The sequence below is a fragment of the Nicotiana tomentosiformis genome, chromosome 2 (genome assembly GCF_000390325.3).
Source record: "Nicotiana tomentosiformis chromosome 2, ASM39032v3, whole genome shotgun sequence".
NCBI lineage: Eukaryota > Viridiplantae > Streptophyta > Magnoliopsida > Solanales > Solanaceae > Nicotiana > Nicotiana tomentosiformis.
The window spans coordinates 66,214,920-66,238,092 of record NC_090813.1 but is presented as its reverse complement, the minus strand read 5'-3'; the positions used below and the strand labels follow the sequence as shown (position 1 = coordinate 66,238,092).

The following is a 23,173-nucleotide window of genomic DNA, read 5'->3' as shown; positions in this document are numbered from 1 at the left end:
AACATTCGTTACCTTCTCTTAAAGACTAAACTGTCACATTGTACATGTAAATCCTAATCCCGCACAACACACCACATCTATTATGCCATCATGTGACAAGCACAAGAATCCCATTATCAACTCCGAGTCACTAGCAAATTACATACCTGGTTAGTTAGAAATCTTCCTCTTTCTTCCTTCCAGGAGGAAATCACAATACACAACACGTTTCCCACACCAATAGAAAATATTCGGTTCAATCCATGGTAGAAACCATCAAGAACACTTAAATCCATTTTCACATAACCAAGCTATTAGAACTAAATTCCTCTAACTCGACCAAACCACGTAGGACACCAAACCCAAGAATATTGCCACCATGTAGAGTCTCACCACATCATAATTACCCCTATAAATACCACAACTGAAACACCCACTCTGAAAATACCTTATTTGAGTCTAAGGCTGTTTCATTCACCTTCCTGATACCGAAATATAAAATCCATAATGATATACAAAAATGCCACAGGTCTTGACACCATCCAACTTAAATCTCAGATTTTAGCCATAAACAAATCTGCCAAAAAAATTCTCAATTGTTACATATTAAATCTCTAATCTATTAGAACTTTCTCGAGAGTCACCCTATTTGTTCAAATCCACATTACACCGCCCAAATGGGCCAAAAGACATATGCCCCATTAGCACAACAACACTCCAAGAAGTAACTCTACTTTAATACCACCTATCAAATTCATACTATGTACGCACTACATCATTCACAAATAACAAATCACTCATCCCACGATTTTCATATACTCATAAGTGCAATATAACCCGTATCCAGGAATTTCCTTATTCGAGTCATCCTCGATCTCAACTTCTGCAAGTCATAACTTACCCACCAGTATGCCTCAGCCCAAAACTAAACCATTACATATAACCATGAAATTGAATTATTAATAGTAGGCTCCCCCACTTGGCTCAAAGCCATAGATTAAAACATTTCATAACTCACAATACCAATACTCTATTACTGCCATAATGCCACAGTCAGTTCAACGAAACTTCTTCTCAAACTCATGCAACGCCAACCATAAAAATACCCCAAATCAGCCGCTAAGCTCGCAGTCATTCTCTTGACACTCAAGTTAACTTTCTCAGCCAGATTCAAATTCAAATCTCCACACATACGCCCTGTTGGCAGAAAAGAAACTCTCCACTCACATATAAGGAACATACCTACGTAGATTACTCTTCAGGAGATAACCCACCTCCTTAGCCTCAAATTGGCATCTTGTTATATCTTTTCGCAGTCACAATTACTATGCAATCACTTAGTCTATCTGAGTCCAAACTCATTATCCAGATATGAGAATTTAATTTGTCCCAAAATTTAACAATGTAAAAGATCCTTCATAATATTCATACTTGAGACTGTACGTCACGTCAAAATAAAAATCAAGCACCCAATGGCCTTTCCTTTACATTTTACGGAAACACTTCTCGTCACATTCAATGCATCTTAACACATCCCGCATTTACATAGTACTCATCACAAGGCCATTCCACCGCTTATCGATCTACAAATTCCACCTATAGGGACATTACCAGACATATGAGTCCAAATGTACAAGTTATAACTGAAGCTACCGAGCTTAAACTGCGATCTAACTATGGCCTCAAGTCCTCCAGACTGGCCCATCACCAAAACATAGAATACACATCTCGCACATCATCCCTGAAATCACAAGCCGGTGATACACAACTGATATCGAGCGCTTATGTGCATATACGAATGCGTGAAAGGAATTTAAAGAGTTATATTTCAAGCTGAATCAATTTCGCATGATAAAGAAAGAAAGATGGGAAATTACCCTAAATGCCATATTGCCTCTCGAAGTGGACGTCATCATACCGATCCGCAAGACTTTACTAGACACTTGCTCATAATTTGTAGAACCTATGAACCTAGAGCTCTGATACCACCTTGTCACGACCCAAAATCCAACTAGTCATGATGGCACCTAACCCAACCGGCTAGGTAAACCAACTTTCAATTATCCAATTCCAATAATATTTATTAAAGCAATTTAAGTGAATAAAGATCTTAATCTTATACAATCCCCAAGAACTGGTAGTACAAATTATGAGCTTCTAAGAATAGAGTATACAAAGCGGAAATGAAATAAATACATAGTCTGTTTGAGAAATACATAAACAGAACTTTTATAAATCTAAGGCTAACCTGAACAAGAGGCAGCTACAACAGGAATGCAGGTACATCTTCAAGTCCTGCAACCATCGAGCACAGTAACAACAGCAGCCAATATCTGCACGCAATGTGCAGAAGTATAGTATCAGTACAACCGACCCCATGTACTGAGTAAGTAAGAAACCTAGTCGTAGGTTGAAAGTAGTGACGAGCTTCTACCAAGGTCGGGTCCATAACCAATAGTCCAAAACAGTCCATAACAACACAAAGCAAATAATACCATAAGTAACTCAGAGATAAAATGCTCAGCCAAATCATGATTTCAAAAATTATAGTTCTTCCTTTCAAATACATCAGTGAAAACCCAAATCGTTTGCCGAAGTTGCCAAAAATAAGAATAGTTTGAAAACAATAATTTCTCCCAAGATCTTTCAATAATAAATAAGATGTTTCATTTTCCTTCCGGACAACCCGTGTAAAACAAATGCATCATTATGCCCATCTAAAAAAAAATGTATGAGAAATCATGAATGATGTGATGTTGTACAGCATGAGGAAAATACATCTCTATGCTTGTATGTCATGTGTGCATGCCAATATGATGCAACTCAGTGACAAAATCATAAACAGCCCCTTGGGCAGAATATCACTCATATACAGCCCCTCGGGCAAACCTCACAGTCACGCATGCTTCTCGGGCATACCTCACAGTCACTCATGCCACTCGGGCATACCTCACAATCACTCATGCCACTCGGGCATACCTCACAATCACTCATGCCTCCCAGTCACTCAGCACTCGCACTCAGTAGGTACCAGCGCTCACTAGGGGTGTGTACAGACTCTGGAGGGGCTCCTTCAGCCCAAGCACTCTAATCTGCACGGACAACTCACGTGCTGCACGGACAACTCACATGCTATAATAATATCTGGATTCGCACGGCCAACTCACGTGCTGCACGGATAACTCACATGCTATAATAAGCCAATAAAGACTGCTGCAGGCAGGCAGCGCTGATCCATATAATAGTAATAATATATATAAAGCCAACATGACCTGCTGCGGCGTACAATCCGATCCCAAAATATCCTCACAATCAGGCCCTCGGCCTCCCTCAGTCATCAATCTCTCCAGTATCTCTCTCATAGGCTCACAATGTCATGAGAATAGCCCAAATAATGATAATATGATGTATCAATGAATAACAACAGAGACTGCGATATGATATGTAATGAAATGAATATGACTGAGTAAGAATTTTTAATTTAAAAAAAATAATTCACAACCATATGACCTCTATGGGTCCCAAAATACTTGCACATAGCCTCAACATAATTTTTAATATGCTTTACTTCTCAATTTATTTGACACATAAAACCGCATGGAGAATGCCAAGGTTATTTAACTATAAATTTCCACAGAAATAATTATGTCACAATTTTTATAGTGCACGCCCACACGCCCGTCACCTAGCATGTGCGTCACCTCCCAAAATTTTACATTATACATATATTCAGGGTTCATACCCTCAGCTCTAAAATTAGAAGAGTTACTTACCTCGAACAAGCCGAATCCAATGTCGAGCAAGCTAAACAATGCTCCACAAATCCCATTATGCGTGTATCAATTCTCGAATGGCTCGAATCTACCACAATTAATTTGATTCAGTCCACATAATTTATAGGAATTAATTCCATATCAAAATGCTAATATTTTCCACAAAATCCAAAATTACGGCCCAAAAATCACCCGTGGGGCCCACGTCTCGAAATCCGACGAAACTCACAAAATACGACAACCCATCCAATTACAAGTTCAACCATACTAATTTCACTTAAATCCGATTCCAAATCGATATTCAAACTTGAAATATTCATTTTGTGACATTATAGAAATTTTCTTCTATTTCTCTTGAAGATTCAATAATATTACACCAAAAATGAAGATTAATTCATGAAATATAATCACAAGGGAGTTAAGAATACTTACCCCAAGTTGTGTGGAAACTTTTCTCTCCAAAATCGCCCAACCCGAGCTCCAAAATCCGAAAATGGGTGAAAATATCGAACCCTCGAATTTAAGGTTCTGCCCCAGCGATTTTCGCATCTGCGGACAAAGGGTCGCATCTGCGACCTTCGCTTCTGCGGGAAAAATCTTGCTTCTGTGAGAATAGCTTGGCCAACCATAATCGCTTCTGCGATGCCAAGGACCACATCTGCGCGCGTTGGGCCGCTCCTACGCAACCACTTCTGCGCCCTGGATTTCGCTTCTGTGACTTGAGTGTCGCTTCTGCGACCATCGCACTTGCGAGCCCATTTCCACGGTGCGAAGACACCAGCAACAGAAAAATTCCAGCCTTGGCCAAAACTTCCAAAATGCTCCGAACCTCATCCGAAACTCACCCGAGTCACTCGGGACTCCGTCCGAACATACCAACAAGTCCCATAACATAACACGGACCTACTCGAGGACTCAAAACACACATAACAACATCGAAATGACGAATCACACCTCAATTAGAAATCATTGAAACTTCAAATTCTATATCTTGGGCCGAAACACATCAAATCAAGTCCGATTGACCTCAAACTTTGCACACAAGTCACATTTCACATTACGGACCTATTCAAACTTCTAGAATTGGATTCCGACCTCGATATCAAAAAGTCAACCCTCCGGTCAAACTTCTCAAAAATTCATCTTTCGGCATTTCAAGCCTAATTCTACTACATACCTCCAAATAATTTTCCGGACACGCTCCTAAGTTTAAAATCACCGTACGGACCTATTGGAATCATCAAAACTCCATTCCGGGGTCATTTACATATAAGTCGACTTCTAGTCACTATTTTAACTTAAGCTTTAAACCTTCGAACTAAATGGTCCAATTCATTCCAAAACCTCACCGGACCCGAACCAATTACCCCGGCAAGTCACACAACAGCTGTAAAGTATAATTTGAGCAAAAAATGGGGAAGCGGGGTTGTAATACTCAAAACGACCGGCCGAGTCATTACATAAAACTATCTTCACAGATGTATACGAATATGTGATTTGCCTAACAATCTTTGCGGGTGCTTCATTGTCGCTTATCGCACCAGCCTCTATCTTCCGCATAGCATAGTCCCAAAGGAGGGCACCATATCTTTGACGGAGTAAATTTTCATCAAAGGTTATTTGTGGAACCAATCCATAAGTACTCAAATACTCTGTGTATGCTGCGACATACAACCCACAATCCCTGAAAGAGTAGATTGACAACAGTTAAATACAATTCATATATATAAGATTATAAATGATACAAGAATCAGAAATAGGATTGAATGCATACATGCTCCCAGCTCTTTTGTTGAGGCAGATTTGAAACAAAAACAACATCAAAAGGCTTAGTTTGTGCTTTGTCATTGTATGCTAGTTCATGTGAGCAATCTATGCATTGCTTGTATCTATAAAAACCACTTATCGATAGGTACAGAGGTAAAAGCTTAGCAAGCTTATCTATCTCAGAACTCACATAAGCATCATGACCTGCTGATCGGTAGGAGTCATATACATTGATACACTTCTCCTTAAATGAGACAACTACCAATATCCAATGAAGTTTGTCTTTCAAGTTGACTGGTATCAAGACATTGTCGACCGTATGCCATGGTACATTAGCTAACAATCTGTAGCCCCTTATGTATTCACATACAACATCTTCTTCCTTGGCTACACTTGCATCATTATTTATATCATTAAACTTGTCGAAGAATTCAGCAATTCTTGTCTTGAATATACAATCAACAGTGGTGTATTTGAATATGTTACTTTGGTTGTACTTGCCCTTCTTTCTCAAATAGTAAAATATGACAACAATATGCCGTATATAAATTGAATACATAGTGTCAATACATTGAAGTAAAAAAAATGAAAAACATGTTCTTAACATTGAATACAGTTAGTGTACATAATTTGGAATAATTTAAATACAACCTAGATTATATTTCAGAATATATTGACTGAATACAGTGAAGTTTTAAAGACAATGAAGACACTGAATACATATTTAAATACATTAAATACATTGATTATATATTAAAAACACTAAATACATAAATCAAAACACCAAATACAATGATTATAAACCTTTGATATATATTGAATACAACAATAATATGTATTAAGAATAACTTAACTACAGTTAATATAAAATATATTTGAATACACTGAGAGCAACATAATGAATACAGTGAATCCAAAAGACTATTAATAAAAAATACATCTGAATACATACTTCAATACATTGGATAAATATTGCTGAATAAAACAGTGAAACACAGTGAAGTTTGAAAAATAGTGAAGACATTGAAATACAGTGAATATAGTGAAATACAATTAAGACATTGAATACAGTGAAGACACTGAATACAATGAATATACGGAAGACATTGAATACAGTGAACTTTTAATCCATATTGAATATGGTGATTATATATTAAAAATACATCTGAATACATATAAAAATACATTAAATACTATGATTATAAACATTTGATATGTATTGTATACATAAACTATATGTATTGCGAATAACTTAACTATTGTTAATATAAAATGCATCTGACTACACTGAGAGAAACATAATGAATACAATGAATCCAAACTTTGAATATGCTGAATAAAACAGTGAAATACAAATTGAATGTAAACACAAACAGTGAAACAGGTAAAATACACTGAACACATATTTCAAAACATTGAATCCAAATAATGAATAAATTGAATATAACTAAATTGAATGTATAGAGGATATATCTTACATCGTCATTCCATAGTTGCCCATCAAATGAGAGAAGGTAAAATAAATTTTTTCCAGTGACTTCATGAACTCCAAAATCCAACGGTATAGGAATGTTGACTTGTGTTTCTTGTAATGGTCTCCTTATCCTTTCTACAAGGATTTAGAAAAAAAAAATTATTCTTCACACTATAAAGGGTAAAACCATACATTACAGATCGAAAAAGAAACTTACTTTTGATCATGTTTAGACAGCAGACCATCACGAACCCATTTCTCGAATTCTTCAATGATTAAAGTATGATGTGGCCCCGATATTAAATCATCTTCAAAGGGATGCTTTTTGTCAAATATGGGAGTCAACTTTACTAAAGTACATGCAGTACATCAAAGTCATTAATAGCGACATCTAATTATAGTTAACATGGGGGTATAAAACATAGCTTTTGTATACAAATTTACTGACCAAACGAGTCGAAATTGGTCTCATAAGGCGAAGAATTCCATCGACTTGGACGCCGAGTCCTATGCGAAGGTAAAGGCGTTGAATCAACAAGTGTAGGTGTTGGATGTATCATAATTCTAGTCTCTGAAATTTAACTTGGAAGGTCCTCGTCGGCCAACTAAAATTGTGACGCATGTATTTCTACAGATACATCCTCGTCAGTTTTGGGTGGTATGACTGTAATGACCCGGCCGGTCATTTTGACTATTACAACTCTGTTCCCCCATTTACTGCTCAAATTGTGATTTACGGTTGTTATTTGGCTTGCCGGGTAATTGCTTTGGGTCCGGTGAGGTTTTGGAATGATTTGGAACACTTAGTTCCAAGGTTTAGAACTTAAGTTGAAAAGGTTGACCGGATGTTAACTTATGTGTAACAACCCCGGGGAATTTCTTTTAAGGAAATTAAGGTTTTGTGGTGCCGAGGTAGATCAATTAGTACAAAGGTTATAGACTTTTTGGGTTGAACAATGCACTGGGGAGTAAAGGAAATTTTTCGACAGAAAAAAACATTTCTGCGGCCCACTGCGGTCGCAGAACCACTCTGCGGACCGCATAATGGCCGCAGAGTGAGGCAGGAAAGGGGAAGCTTTGGATGCCATTATGCAGTCGACTATGCGACCGCAGAACTGTTCTGCGGTTCATTATGCGACCGCAGAACAGGTCTGCGGGCCGCGTAGTGACCGCAAACCCAGATAGGCAACTTCAATTTTTGGGCACAAATTTTTGCAGCCAAAATGCGGACCACATATCAATTCTGCGATCGCATATGCAACCGCAGAGTGTGTTTCATAGCTTCATTTTTTTGGTTTTATAAACCCGACCCCATTCTTATAAAATACTATTGGGGGTCATTTTGAAGGGTTTCATCTGATATTTTAGAGAGTGGTGAGAGCATCTTAGAGAGCGAAAGTGAAGACTTAGTCAATTATTCATCGATTCTTGTTCAAGACTTGAAAATTTCACAAGGATCTTGCTAGGGCTTCAAAGAGGTAAGAATTTCTTTCCCCCAATTCTTCAATTTTGATTTTTGGGGTAAAAGATGGGAGATTAAGAGTATGATTCTTGGGTGTAAGAGTATCATTTATACATACACGTACCAATAAGGTTGTGAAAATATTGTTGAGTTCAAATGGGTAAAGATTGGGTTAAAAATGGTAGAAATCTTCATAGATTTTAATTGAAGATTTGAGGGTCGAGTTGATGTCGTAATTTGGTAAACTTTGTATGGTTGGACTCGTGGTTGGATGGGCGTTTATATTTTGTAACTTTTGTCGGGTTCCGAGACATGGGCCCCACGGGCGAGTTTTGAGTGCAATTTCAAATTTTGTTGGAAATTTTGTATTTTCATGTGGAATTAATTTCCTATAATTCGTATTAACTGAATTGAATTAATTATGGCTAGATACGAGGATTTCGAAGACCAATTCGGGAGGCAAAGGCATAGCGGAGTAAGAAATTACGCGGTTTGAGGTAAGTAACACTTCTAAACTTAGTTCTGAGGGTATGAATCCCTAAATTACATGTTGTATGAATTGTTTGGAGATGAGGCACACCCTAGGTGACGGGCGTGTGAGCGTGCATCATAGGAATTGTGACCTAATTGATTCCGTGGAGTTGCATAATTAAATAAATGTCATTATTCGCACATCCTCCACGTGTTAGAGAAATTGAGTTGAGACTCATGTTAAAGATCACGATTTGGCTACGTGACGATATATTTTGGGACCCACATGGGTCGTATTGTTGTTGAACTATTTGTTTAAATTTATAATTTGTACTCAGTCACATCTATCACTTGCATATCATATCTCAGTCTCGATTGACATTCATTGATACTTTATATCATCATGTCGGGTTGATTCTTCATGTTATTGAGAGTCTGAGAGACTGGAGATTCTGAGTGATAGTTATGTTTATTTATTTATGCATGGATCTGGCAATTATAGCGCTTGGGCTAAAGGAGCCTCTCTGGAGTCTTCACCCCCAAAGTGAGCGTAGTTGATATATATATGGGATGGATATTCCCTGGGCATGGTTCTTGCTATATATATATATATATATATATATATATATATATATATATATATATATATTGAGGGATGGATTTTCCTTGGACATGGATCTTGTCCGAATCATTGATATTTTGGGATGGATCTTCCCCTGGGCTGGATTGGCCTTATACAGTACTGAGTGACTGACTGTCAGTTGATGGATATACATATATATTTTGGGATGGATCTTCCCTGGGCTGGATTGGCCATATACAGTACTGAGTGATTGAGTATTTTAGATTATGAGTACACAGAGTTTTCGTTAAGGTGCATCACATACAGTACGTATATTGGCATGTAGATACAGAGATGTCATATTTCTCGTATTGTTCAGAATTGATCTGTTTTATTTATACTAAAAGCAAATGTTGAACTTGAAAGCATGCCTACATTTATGTATTGTTATTATTTATACTGGATTGTACCTGCGGAGCTCGTCACTACTTTCAGCCCAGAGGTTAGTTTTGTTACTTATTGAGTTGGTTTTACTCATACTACACTCTTCACATCGTGTGCAGATCCAGGTACATCCGGATACGGCGGTTTCCATATTTGAGGATTTATCTGTTGGAGGCTATCAAGGTAGCTGCTCGGTGTCCGCTGACCTTATCTCTCTTTCCTTCAGTTATTGTACTGTTCTATACTTTCAGATAGTGTTTTATCAGTCAGACTTTTTATTCATATTAGAAACTCATGTACTTAGTGACACCGGGTTTTGGAGGTGTTTATATATGCATTTGTGAGACTTCTTCTATTGCATTTAAATACTATATTATTAAACTTAAAAGATATTGTAGGTTATTGATTATGTTGGCTTGCCTAGTATTGAGATACGCGCCATCATGACGAGTGAGATTTCGGGTCGTGACAATGACACTCGGCACGTCTGATTCAGTAGACCCCTCATTTCTTAATTCACCGCAGGCATGAATCTCCTCTGTAGATGAATTTAATGCGTCTCCGCTTAAAGTAGCATGTGGAAGTCCATCGGCATGAATGTCTGCGTTCAACTTCTTTACCATAACCTTAACATACACCCAATGGAATCTATTAGTATGTTAAATAGTTGAAAGAAATCGATTTATCAGATTAGAATAAACATAAAGTTCCAAATTCAAAGCAGATGTATACACCTGTCACGCCCCAAAACTCATTAAAGGTCGTGATGGCGCCTAACACCACTGTCAAGCAAGCCCAACAATAATTGATTAACTTAATTACTCATTTTTATATTGCTGAAATCATAATTTTTTTCAATTAAATAATAAGAGATAAGATTTACAGAGTATATGGAAATGTTTTCACAACTACAATACTGAACAACCCATAAGTACCCCTCCAAAACCCGGTGCCACAAGTGCATGAGTATCAACTAGGAAGTAAAATAAAATACATCATCTGTCCAGAATACAAATTAGAAAGGAAAAATATATAAGCAACTTTGAAGAAGACTCTGATGGCTGCGGATCGTAACATAGGATGCAGCTCAACTAAGTCCCCGCAAATAACTGCTCCTCTGCGCTCACAAGGCCACTAGACATATATGTACCCGCATAAAAATGTGCAGCAAGTATAGTATGAGTACGTAAATCAATGCGTACCAAGTAAGTATCCAGTCTAACCTCAAAGAAGTAGTGACGAGAGGTCGACTCCGACATTTACTATGAGCTAACAATAAAATGCAGATACTATAATTAAGCATGGATTTTCATAATATAGCTGAAAACTCAATAACTGGAAATAATAAACAATCCTCTTACTAATAGAAATTCCCGAATTTTATTCTCATCATTTAACAATTTATATCTCAAGCCAATGAAGCAATGTCAAGTATTATTAGTTCCAAAGAGTTATCATGCGCAAGTCATGTCGAGGTCGTACGGCCCGATCCAACATCAATATTTAAATTGTGCACTGCCGAGGGTCGAACGGCGCGAACCATAGATGCATCTATTAACCTGCCGAGGCGAACGGCCCGCTCTCATGAGAGTAGTGAAAATTTACCCCGCTCACAAAATATTGTTGCGACGCTCCCATGAGAGTAGTGGAAATTTACCCCATTAGTAGCTACGCACGGACTCTCGTCACCTCGTGCGTACGTAGCCCCCGCAAATAAGAGCACACATGAATTCAATTCACCTATGTGGTTAATTTCTCTCTTATAAGGTTAGAAAAGAGACTTAACTCGCTCCGAAATTCCATAACCGGCTCCAAAGACTTTCCAACAACTCAAATTGATGCCCATCGCTCCAAAACTACTCAATAAATGTGCAAATCCATAAACATATACTCTAATACCCATATAATTCAATTTACAACAATTTCCAACTCCTCTCGAAGAATCGACAAAGCAACCCTCGGGCCCACGTGCCCGGATTCTGAAATTTTTTGAAGATAATCTTTTTCCATAACACCACGAACTCGATTATATTATTTATTCTAAATTCTATGTCCAATTTCGTGGTAAAAATTTAAAAATATCAATTTCTAGGTTTTTCTTCAAAATCCCAAATTTCTACAAATTTTCATGAATTTACAAGCCTAAATTCGTATATTTAACTCACAAGTGGCAGAAATCACTTACCCCATTATTGATAGTGAAAATGGTGCTCCAAAATCGCTCCAAGGTCGGCTCTCATGGAGGAAATGAAATAAAAATGGCCAAACCCCGTTTTATTAAAAACCTCACTGCCCAGCCACGATTTCCGCTTCTGCGGTCCAATAGCCGCTCCTGCGGCTCCGCACTTGCGGAAATTCCATCGTAGGTGCGGTTCAAGCTTGGCCCAATAGTCCCCGCATCTACGCCCCATACAGCGCATCTGCGCTCGCGCACCTGCGCGTTTGTGCCCACTTCTACGGCCCCAGGCCTTTTGTCCAACCTCCGCTTCTGCACTTGCCTTACCGCTTTTGCGGCGTCGCACCTACGGCCCTTTTTTCCGCAGGTGCGATTGCACCAGCAACTATAAAATCCCGGCATTCCCTTAGTTCAAAAATTGATCTGTTAAGCATCTGAAACTCACCCGAGGCCCCTCGGGACCCCAACCAAATATACCAACAAGTCCTAAAATATCATACGAACTTAGTCGAGCCTTTAAATCACATCAAACAAAGCTAAAACATAAATCACCCTCCAATTCAAACTTAATGAACTTTGAAACTTCAAACTTCTACAATCGATGTCGAAACCTATCAAATCACGTTCGATTGACCTCAAATTTTGCATACAAGTCATAATTGACATTACGGACCTACCCAAACTTCCAAAATTAGAATCCGACCCCGATATCAAAAAGTTCACTCCCGGTCAAACTTTCCCAAAAACTTTTAAATTCCCAACTTTCGCCAAATGACCCCAAAATGACCTACGGACCTCCAAATCTACTTCCGGACGCGTTCCTAAGGCCATAATCATCATACGGAGCTATTACATGACTCTGAATCCCAAACGGACATGGATAACATTGAAATTCTTCCAAATGCCAACTTTCTACAATATGCGTCGAAACACTCCCGGGTTATCCAAAACCTAAATCATCATACGAACTTGTTGGAACCTTTAAATCCCAATTTCGTGGTCGTTTACTCAAAAATCAACCCTTAGCCAACTCCTCCAACTTAAAGCTTCTGAAATTAGAATTTTCTCTCCAAATCAACTCCGAATTTTTTGAATTTTAATTTCGACCACAAGTACAATTCATAATACCCAAAGTGAAGCTACTAATGGCTTCAAATCACCGAATGACATGTTAGAGCTCAAAACAACTGGCCGGGTCATTACAACACCTGTATTCTGTAAATGTAGACACAACTGCTGTAAATGTATTCACTAAAATAACCTTGTATTTACATGTATATAAGTGTATTTTGAATTATGTATGTTGTTGTATACATGATTACATTGAAGCATAGTAAAGGCTGATTAAAAATATATATTCAGAAAATCTTGAACACAGTTATAACAACATATAAATACACCGATTAAACATGTATCATTATACTACATATATACTAAAGAGTTTAAAAAATTTTAACCTCTGAATTCTCCCCAACAGTTATATCATGCTGTATTTGGCCTTCGGGATTATCATGCAAGTTGGCCTCGGGTGACCTTTGAATACCACCATCATGTCTCCCAGTATATTTCTTTCTTTGGTATACCCTTTCTGTATTCTAATTGGCTTTAACATGTTCAGAAAGCTTTTTGAAATTTTCATTGATCAATGATCATAGAGAAATGAACTAGCCATCACCTAATAATTACACAAACAATTAGAGAGGGGTTCGAACATATAGGAAAGTTAATACATAAACTGTAAAGTTGAATATGCATTAACAATACTTACATAATACTTGAATGAATTTAGATCCTGCCTCAAGACAGACAAATCATCAGATTTAGAATCAGCTAGCTTCTTAACACTCAATACAGGTTCCTTGATTTCAATCTTAGCAGTAGGAGGAATCTTGGCTTGAGGTATTGCGGACACATGTGGTATTGGACTCTTTGCAGTTGAGAGATCAATTAGCTGTTGTTTGCGCTTTTTGTGAGGTGGTGATGAAGATACACCAAGGCTTGTATCATGTTTCTTCTTTGGTTGAAGAGGCAGTATAAGATTAAAGTCATCAGAATCCTCTTTATTGTCATCTGTATGAATAGGACTTTTGTCTACATCAACACAATACGGAGGCACCTGAATAACTGCAAGCTCACTAGCAGTTGTTTGAATGTTGTTGTATTTCTTGTGAAAATGCAAATACACTTAATGTAAACCACATTTGTTGTATGATTACTAATGTAATCTTCTTTATGTATATGGGCAATTATGTATATATATGTATTCAATTGTATTGTATAAAATATTTACAACATATAATTAAATGCGTAGTTGTAAACTATATTATGTATTCTGTTGTATTCCTATTATTTGTGAATACATGGACATATATGTATGATGTATTCAACTGTATTTATTTTTTAATTTGAACACTGTTTTTAATTACAGAAACATATGTTGAATAAAATACCAGTCAATTAAATAATAATAAATTATCACGTTTCCCTAGTCGTTGAACAAGTAAACATAAGTTGGCTGGTTGTCAGTGGTTTTCCAACTGAGTATTCTGGGAATTCAGTTATCAACTCGGAGTGTAATTTTGGGGTCGACCTTTGAACAACACTCGTATAACCATACTTTCATAGCGAGAGGCATCCCAGCTATCATGTAATACTTCTTCTGGGAATGCAGCTTCTTGCTAATAGATTTGATAAGGGACTGGAATGCCTCCTTACTCCATGGGTAATCAGAATATCTTCCGCTCTCGACCAAGTCAAAATATAGTCTTAGGATGGTTGTGCAGTTCTTCTCAGCGGATACTATGAATGTATGTATGAAATACCACACAACTATTTTAATGGCATCTCTATCAATATCAAAATCCCAACTCTTGTCATCAAAGAATTTCAACAAATCTTTCTTCTTGACATTCTTTGCACCGTCAAAATATGTATCCACAATCATATTAGGCATCTGTATTAAACTCAAAATCTTCAGCACTAACACAATTGACACCAGTAACTACCGCAAACTCCCTGATTGAAAAGCATAATATTGTACCATTCACATATATTAAAAATGAATAAACAGGACTTTCTTCCAGTTGCAGAACCATGAAGTACCTGAATAATTGATGTTGAACCTCACAGTGCCTCATATAGAGAAAACCTCCAAAACAAGTAGTACCAAATAATTTATATTTATCTAGAGTAAACTTTTCTTTGAGATCGAAGATTATGTCGGTGTTAGTGTAGGAACTGATATGCGGTGATAAAATAGGCCAGTGTTTAACAAAGAGTTTTATTTTCTGTATACAAAAAGCAATTAAAAAGATAAAATATATGGTTGAGAATATAAAAGAAAACAGTTAGGTTGAATACAAAACTCGTTCATGAAATACAATATAATGTTGTAATAATTACCCCAAAAACGGTGAGTTGTGGCAATGACTGTTGTTTTAAATACATATGAATACATATAGGTTGAGAATACATATGAATATAGTTAGATTGAATATATAACTAATACAGAATAGTTGGTGTATTTAAAAATATTGTTGAATGAACTTAAATACATCTAAATACAATAGTAAAAAATTACTGTACAAAATAAAAATCAGTATAGGCAATATCGAATACATATAAATACATCTAAATACAGGAAGAGACAACCACTGTACAAGCTAATAATCAATGTATGCGGACTCGAATACATATAAATACATCTACAATTACCTTGTCGTTATGTGTTTCCGAGCTAGTTCCTTTAACGACCTCTTTTCCCTTAATCCCTGAAGCATCATCCATAAGTTTTCTTCTCTTTTCAACATTAGAAAGTGTTGATTTTTTCGAACATTTCTCAACTTGACGTTGTTGAGTAGGGTTATTGAGAATTTTTGTTCTCCTTTCCGCTTCACTGTTGCTGATGAACCTCCAAATACAGATTCTGCTTGAGTGATTTGCAAATCGAAAGATGGCCCATCGAAATTGAGTGCTTCGGTGGGTATACCTCGAGTAACCCTCTTATGAGTTGTTGAATCAGCCATTGAAGAGGAAATTTCAAGTTTTCTGGTGAAAACATAACAATGGTGAATATTTTAAAAAATTAGTAAAGAGAAAAATAAGAAGCTTTAACCGGCCAAAAGCCAAAAACTTTAACACTTACCACAACTTTTTGGAGCAAAAAAACTAAAAATTGAGGGAGACAATGGCGATGTGAGAGAATCGTGGTTTAACATTAGGGAAGACAATGGCGCTGTGAGAGAGATCGTGGAGAGAGAAATGAGATATTGTGCGGTGAGTTTGGAAGAGAATAACTGAAAGAAAGAGAGAAACAATTATTAGACAGCGTACTTAATGGCTTAACGGTAGTGTATACCATAAATACATATTTTGCTATAAAAACTAAAAGGTAACTATAGAAAATAATATTTTTTAAGGGTTTTTATTTATAATAAATATGGTATAAAGCTTTACTATAAGAGATAAAATTTCCTTTATTATTACTAAATTAATTAATTTCGGCCTAGGCTAAAAGTGATTTTTGCCCGGGGAACATATTGGTTTGAGCTCTCCCCATCAAATTTAGCCCTATGTACGTAGTAGCGAAGTACTAGCAATGGTGTTCCATACCAGCCCACTTTCTGTTGCTATTACATGTTTTTTCTGTTTGTTTGTTTCGAACACTTTGAAACTACATGTGGCTAATAAATTTCAAGAATACAAGAGTAACATAAAAAAAATACTTGCTTTCGGAAAATCAGAAATTTTATTTTGAAAAAAAATGAAAAGGAGTAACAAATTTCTCTCTCCTCCCCCCCCCCCCCCCTCCCCCGCACCTTTTTTTTTTTAATATTCAACTAGTAGTGGCAATAACCAATGATTTTAAAATTTATGTACATTGTTTATGCCCACATATTAACACGTATAATTATCCCTATATCTATAAGTAAAAAATGGGTTGCTATTTGACTTAGTAAGGATATTAGCTGGATATTATGGTTGTTGATAAGCAGCGCCAAACAATCACATGTAATAGCGTACTAATTAATTTCTCTCATTATTGATTCACACCTAAGTGTTGATTCTTAGCTCGGATGAGACAATTATGGGTTTGTTAGCCCTGAGTTCTTAACAAAATGGCTGAGGCTTGGGGATTTTTGAATTTAACAATAAAACGATGAAATGTTCGTAGAATTACTCATATCATCTGCTAAAAAAATCCTTATATGTATGTTAATCATTAATCTATTTACTTTTATGAGGCTTCATATGAAAAATGTGAAATAATCTGAATATCCATCTAACTCAAAACCTTAAAGCAATAGAGAAAGTATTATAAGGAGTATTATAAATCACTTTGAAAACCTTACACAGTAATGAGGGACAAGTAATATATATATATATGTGTGTGTGTGCCAAAATTGAAAAATAGTAAGAAATAAAGAAAAGATTATAGTGAGATGTTTCTTTTTCTTTCGTTAAATTCTTCTTCGGTCTTGATGGACTTTATATTGTTTTTTCATTTATGGAGAAAACCAAGGGAACGAGCAAGGTCACTGATTTAGCATTTTTTGTAAGTCAGCTGTTACGCAGTACAAGTTATTCATTCCTGAAGTAGTTTTTTTGTTCTGAAGTAGTTAGACACACCAAATAGATTCTTAATTTTAGTAAAAATAGTATATATATTAAGCGTATTGACCTTGACTTTATATTATTTTCTGGATGCAAGTGGGATAAATAAAATTCAATTTACTCCAATTGGGATACATAAAACAAAGGGGAAAAAATCATGGATTTGGTAGGCTATTATCAAACTCTCGTTCTGTCTTGATTGGCCAATGAATTTCAAGAAACCTTTATGTACAATATAAATGGCTGCGTTTAGATTTGTTTCTGACCAGTAGGCTTTCCTTTTTTCATAACACTAAGTCCAAGTTTCTTTCTCTACTACGCTGAGCTCATAACAATGGATATCAACGAAGAGAAATCAGCAAAGTCACAGTTACCCATTGAAGGAGATCACGAACAGAAAACAACAAAGCCAGAAGAAACAGCAAAGGAAAATGATCAAGTGATCATCGCTGCATCAAAGACTGTAACAACCGAAAGTGATGCAAATATAGCTGCAGAACAAGTTAAAAAAGAAAATCCAACTGAGGACAAGAAAAATGAAGAAGTTAAGAATGAAGAGAAAGCCGGTGAAGATACAAAAGAAAGTGCAGAAGGGCTAGATGCGGAGAAGAAGCCAAGTGAAGAAAAGTTCAAATGCCGGCCAATAGCGTTTCTGTTGGGACTTCCATTTGCCCTTATATCTCTTGTCCTCGCTTTTGTTGGAGGCATTATCTGGATTCTGGGGTTTGTCCTCCTATAATTCCTCTTTCTTTTTATAATAATTTTATCTTTACTCATATATTTTTGTTACAAAATCAACTTATATATGAACACTAACACTATATATATATATATATATATATATATATATATATATTGTATCTTATTTTTAAAAATTTTAATCCCATGACATGTACCTAGCTAGTTATCTTTTGGGCTACATAATAGTTAAACTGCTCCAAGAAGAAATGCCTAGCTATAGCAAAGATAATAGAACAATTTTGTGTATTTATTTTTGTTTTTCTTATTAAACATATTTTGAAAAAGTTCCTTATTAACAGCTATCCTGTTTCTTCCGAGAGCAAAATCCCAATGGACGCGAGTCACGAGTATTAATCGGAATTTCTTTATAAAGTTGAACCTATAACCTCATGTTCATTGTCATGACTGTTTTATTTGGACAAGTTACTGACTTACTGGTCTATGTTTATCGCGAATGAGCTATAAGCTAAGTAAACAAAGTAATTTATTGTACTATGCCTATGTCCTACAATTTGTATGTTTTAGAGGCGAAGATTTATATACCTATATGAATAGTACTTCTAAACTGCTAATCATTTTAAGAGTGTTTATTCGTCTCACTTATTCCTAAGTAGCTTATTGCGCTATATATGTCAAACAAAGTTGTTGGAAGAAAGCATTTTTTATGTTAATTAAATGTATAAGCTTCTTTTTTAGCTTATTGATATATTTTGGTCATGTGGATGGTGCAGGTTAATGTTAACATGCATATGCCCCTGCTGCTTCTGTGTAACTGTCTTGGTTGAAATGGCACTTGGTCTAGTCAATGCTCCTTTTGCCTTGTTCCAGTATATCACTGATAAAATACCTTTCTGAAGAGTGAAGAACTTGAATATGGGAATTATGGGATTAATTTATATTAAAGGTTGCTCAATGTTGAACTATATTTAAGTACATCACTTCAATTAATCCTATCACATAGCTATTACAGACCTTCATCCATAGAGAAAGAAAAGGACAAAAGAAAATAGAAAAGATTAAGACGTGTTTTATGTGTTCCAGTCTTCAAAAATTTGTTTTAATGGCCCTTTAATTTTGGTCTCTTCAAGTTTAAGTGTACTACACCCAGTAAATTTGTTCTTGATCTTTTTACAACGTTAGATTAATGTTATCGACCACAAAGTAACATTATATTTATGACAAGTGTAATTGTCACCACCATAAAAATTTGTAGCGATAATTTCATTTAACTGATAAAAATAAAATTTTAGACGACATTAATTTTTAACTACAAAATTATAAACCATTTTTACAAAAGAAAATTTGTCATTAATTCATACATTTTAAGGACGAAATATTTTTATGTATATAAAAGGTGATCTTTAACGACAAAATTACTTTTATACAACTACGAAATATGCACAATTTTAGAGACAATTGACGTCGTCAGTAATTAAGCTAAATAATTAGTGACAAAATTATTTTATCGGTATTAATAACTTTTTAGTGACGAAAATAAACAATTAGCTACAATTTTTATTTTACTTTCCCTGAAAAATAATCTTGTCACAGATACTATTCATTTGGATACGAAAAAAATTCGTTGTTAATATGGTTTTATTTAGCGACGAAACAATAAGTTGTCTTTGTATACTTTTAGTGACCCTCTTTAAGGACGAACTATTGACAAAAAAAGTTTCGTCATAAAAGGTTTTTTGTGACGAAATATGAAGTTTAAGTGACAAAATAATTCGTCACTGATAATCAAATTTGTTGTAGTGACGCCTTTTCTCCCATACCATTTTATAAGCTCGTGACTAAGAATGATGTTGTCTACTATCAGTTACGTGGTATAAAAGCTTACTGGCTTCCATCCACTAAATAATTCATAACACCTTGCAGCCTCTTAGTGAGTAGCTTTGATATGATTTTGTATACTGCAGTACAACAGGATATTGGTCTATATTTTCTGATAGATGTAAGATGTTTCACTTTAGGTATAAGAGTGACAGAGGTACAGTTGATAGGTTGGTACATCTCATTTGTTTCAAAAAACTTCATTACTGCTTCAGTGATTTCCTGTCCTACCACCGGCCAGGACTTCTTGAAAAAATACGAATTAAATCCATCACAGCCTGGTGCTTTCAAATCATCTATGCCACAAAGAACTTGGTAAACTTCTTCTGGAGTAATTGGTTTTATCCACATCAGCTGCTGGTCTCTGTGTAGTATAGGCCCTTCTTTCATCACAATGGGATTTATGGCAGGTAAATGTCCAGTTGTTGATCCGAGCAAGCTTTTATAGAAACCTGTAATTTCTTTTTCTATCTGGTCCTTTGTATGCAACAGATCCCCAAATTGGTTCACCAATCTAGTGATCTTATTTTGTGCACACCTATCTTTGAAACTAGCATGAAAGAAGGATGTATTGGAGTCCCCTAATTTTAACCATTGATTTCTGGACTGTTGTTTGTATATGCTTTCTTCCAGGTTCCCCCATTTTTCTAACTGATTCTTCAGCTCTTTTTCTTTGTCAAACAGATCAAGAGCATGGCCAATGTTTCTCATGTTTGCCTGTATTTCTTTAAGTTGGTCCCTGGTATCTTTGAGTTATGCTTGCATCCCCCTGAAGGTAGTATTACTAATTTGTTTCAGTTCCTATTTTGTTATCTGTAGTTTTGCCCAAACCTTTTCCATCCCATCACTGCTTATTGGAATGTACAAGTATTTTTCCAGCACATTTTGAAAGTCAGGATCCTACAAGTAATTATAGAATCTAAAAAGCTTTGGCCTTCTTGTTGGTTTCCTCATAATCTGGATGGATAGAGGAGTACGATCCGAGAAGTAGGGGTCCATTATCAGTACCTCCTGAGCAAGCATTGCTAGCATCCACTCAACATTTACCACTGCCCTGTCAATCCGTTCGTCCATATTAATTCCCTACCAACATATTTCAACTCATTCATGCCAGTGTCCTGAAGTAAGTTTCTCAAATCCCTCATTTCCATGTCCTGGATTGGAGCCACATGCTCTATCTTCACTGTGCAGGACTGCAGATTTATAAAGGACCAGCGCCATATTTCTCCTTTCCATAATTCCATATTGTTCTCTCCATTTGCTATTATTTTTATTATTATTTGATTTGTTGATAGAGTGATTTCATTTTTGTAGAACTCCCAAAGGCACGTAATTACATATATTGTTTAACAAGAAAATCGCTCTTAAATAATATTTATGAGAACAATAGATATTTACACGAAACAAGCAATTCTCAGATAAATATTATTTTTGTCACTAGATACATGCAATTTGGGACAAACTAATATAAATGTGATTGTCGTTGCTGAAAAATAAGGTTTTAGAGGTAATACATTTTGTCAATAGTTACAAAATTTGATGTCATTTAAATTCGTAGTGGTTCTATTTATAATTAGTACACCTAGTTTTCCATTAATTAATAATATATAATTTTACAAATTGGAAATAACATAATAAAACATGCATGGTAACAATAAAAAATTTCATCCACGATCATATAATTCTAAGCAACTAATACTATATTGAGATAATATCTCATTACAAACTCCGTAAATTAAAATACATAAATAAAGTAAAATCTATCCAACATGAAAATCTAATCGGAATTACAAGAATAATTCTAATGTAACCACTTATCTATTTTAAATTTACTCTTCATTAACTTCCGCGTTCATGAACCTGTGAAAAAAAGTTACATAATTTTAGCCGTACTTTTTGATATCATAATTTAGAAAAAAATATTAAAAGTTAGTCATAAATTAATTATTAATTAGTGAAGCAAACAATAGAATAAGAAATAAGTACTTGTAAATAAAATACTTACTCGATTTAACACAACAGATATTCCCAATTCCTCTTTGGCTGCAAATAACCACAAGAATTAAGAGCAAGAAATGTCAAATTGAGTACTTAACCTCTCAAAAATTAAAGAAACATAAACAAAATATATTTAAATGTTCTTCATAAAATTAAAAAGAAACCACTACTACATAAACACAATGAGATCCGGTATGGGATTTGTACCGAAGCAAAAGAGGCACGAGAAATGGCATTAGGTCTTAAAATGAAACATTATTACAGTTTTAGTCTCTTAAAGTTGTTAAGTTATTAAAAAAAAAAGGCTTCGAAGAAAATCAAACATTTTGGATTGTGTGTTTAAGAGGGAGAGAGAGAGAGGAGGGAAAAAAGAGAAATGATATATCATGATAGATGTAGGCAGATATAAGAGTTAGATGGGGACGAAGATCATACAAAGAGATATGAGGAGACGTGGGGGAGATGAAGGGGATGGGATTATGGAGGGGGTGGAGGCGGTAGTACAGAAATTAAAAGGAGGGATTTGAGGAAACATAAAAAGGAGGCAAACTTACCGCCACTTTTTTGGTTCATCTTTGAAATATAATGAAAACTCAAAAAGTTGATTTTTGGGTAATTAAGTATTTTATCAGTAACAAAAATATTTTGTTGGAAATTTATTTACACTTTAACTTTATTATATCAGCAAAAAATACCACAATTTAAAACGTTTGCTAACAAGGATAACTCATGATTAAAATTTTTATTATGCATATCAATTATTAAATCAAATTATGAAAAGATAAAAATTTATTAAAATTTAAAAAGTTATTCATATTTCACTACCTAAAATTAAGAAAAGCTAATAAGTTATTAGTAAATTCATAACTAGCTATAC

General features: G+C 35.4%; 1 protein-coding gene and 2 long non-coding RNA genes across 3 annotated transcripts; 2 read left to right on the top strand and 1 right to left on the bottom strand.

Annotated features, from left to right (window-relative positions):
* Positions 1-17,917: 17,917 nt before the first annotated feature.
* LOC104088536 (uncharacterized) lies at positions 17,918-19,549 on the top strand. The gene is made up of 2 exons (XM_009593231.4): positions 17,918-18,444; positions 19,194-19,549. Exons 1-2 carry the CDS (start codon positions 18,056-18,058, stop codon positions 19,315-19,317), a joined length of 513 nt encoding a protein of 170 aa, XP_009591526.1. The 5' UTR covers positions 17,918-18,055; the 3' UTR covers positions 19,318-19,549.
* Positions 19,550-20,633: 1,084 nt separating this feature from the next.
* LOC138904760 (uncharacterized) lies at positions 20,634-21,738 on the top strand. Its single transcript, XR_011413472.1, has 2 exons — positions 20,634-20,708; positions 20,983-21,738. It is a non-coding gene; the product is annotated as an uncharacterized lncRNA (long non-coding RNA).
* A 209-nt stretch (positions 21,739-21,947) lies between these two features.
* Positions 21,948-22,674, bottom strand: LOC104088535 (uncharacterized). The gene is made up of 3 exons (XR_684599.4): positions 22,504-22,674; positions 22,304-22,341; positions 21,948-22,158 (listed from the first exon to the last, which is right to left on the bottom strand). It is a non-coding gene; the product is annotated as an uncharacterized lncRNA (long non-coding RNA).
* Positions 22,675-23,173: the final 499 nt, after the last annotated feature.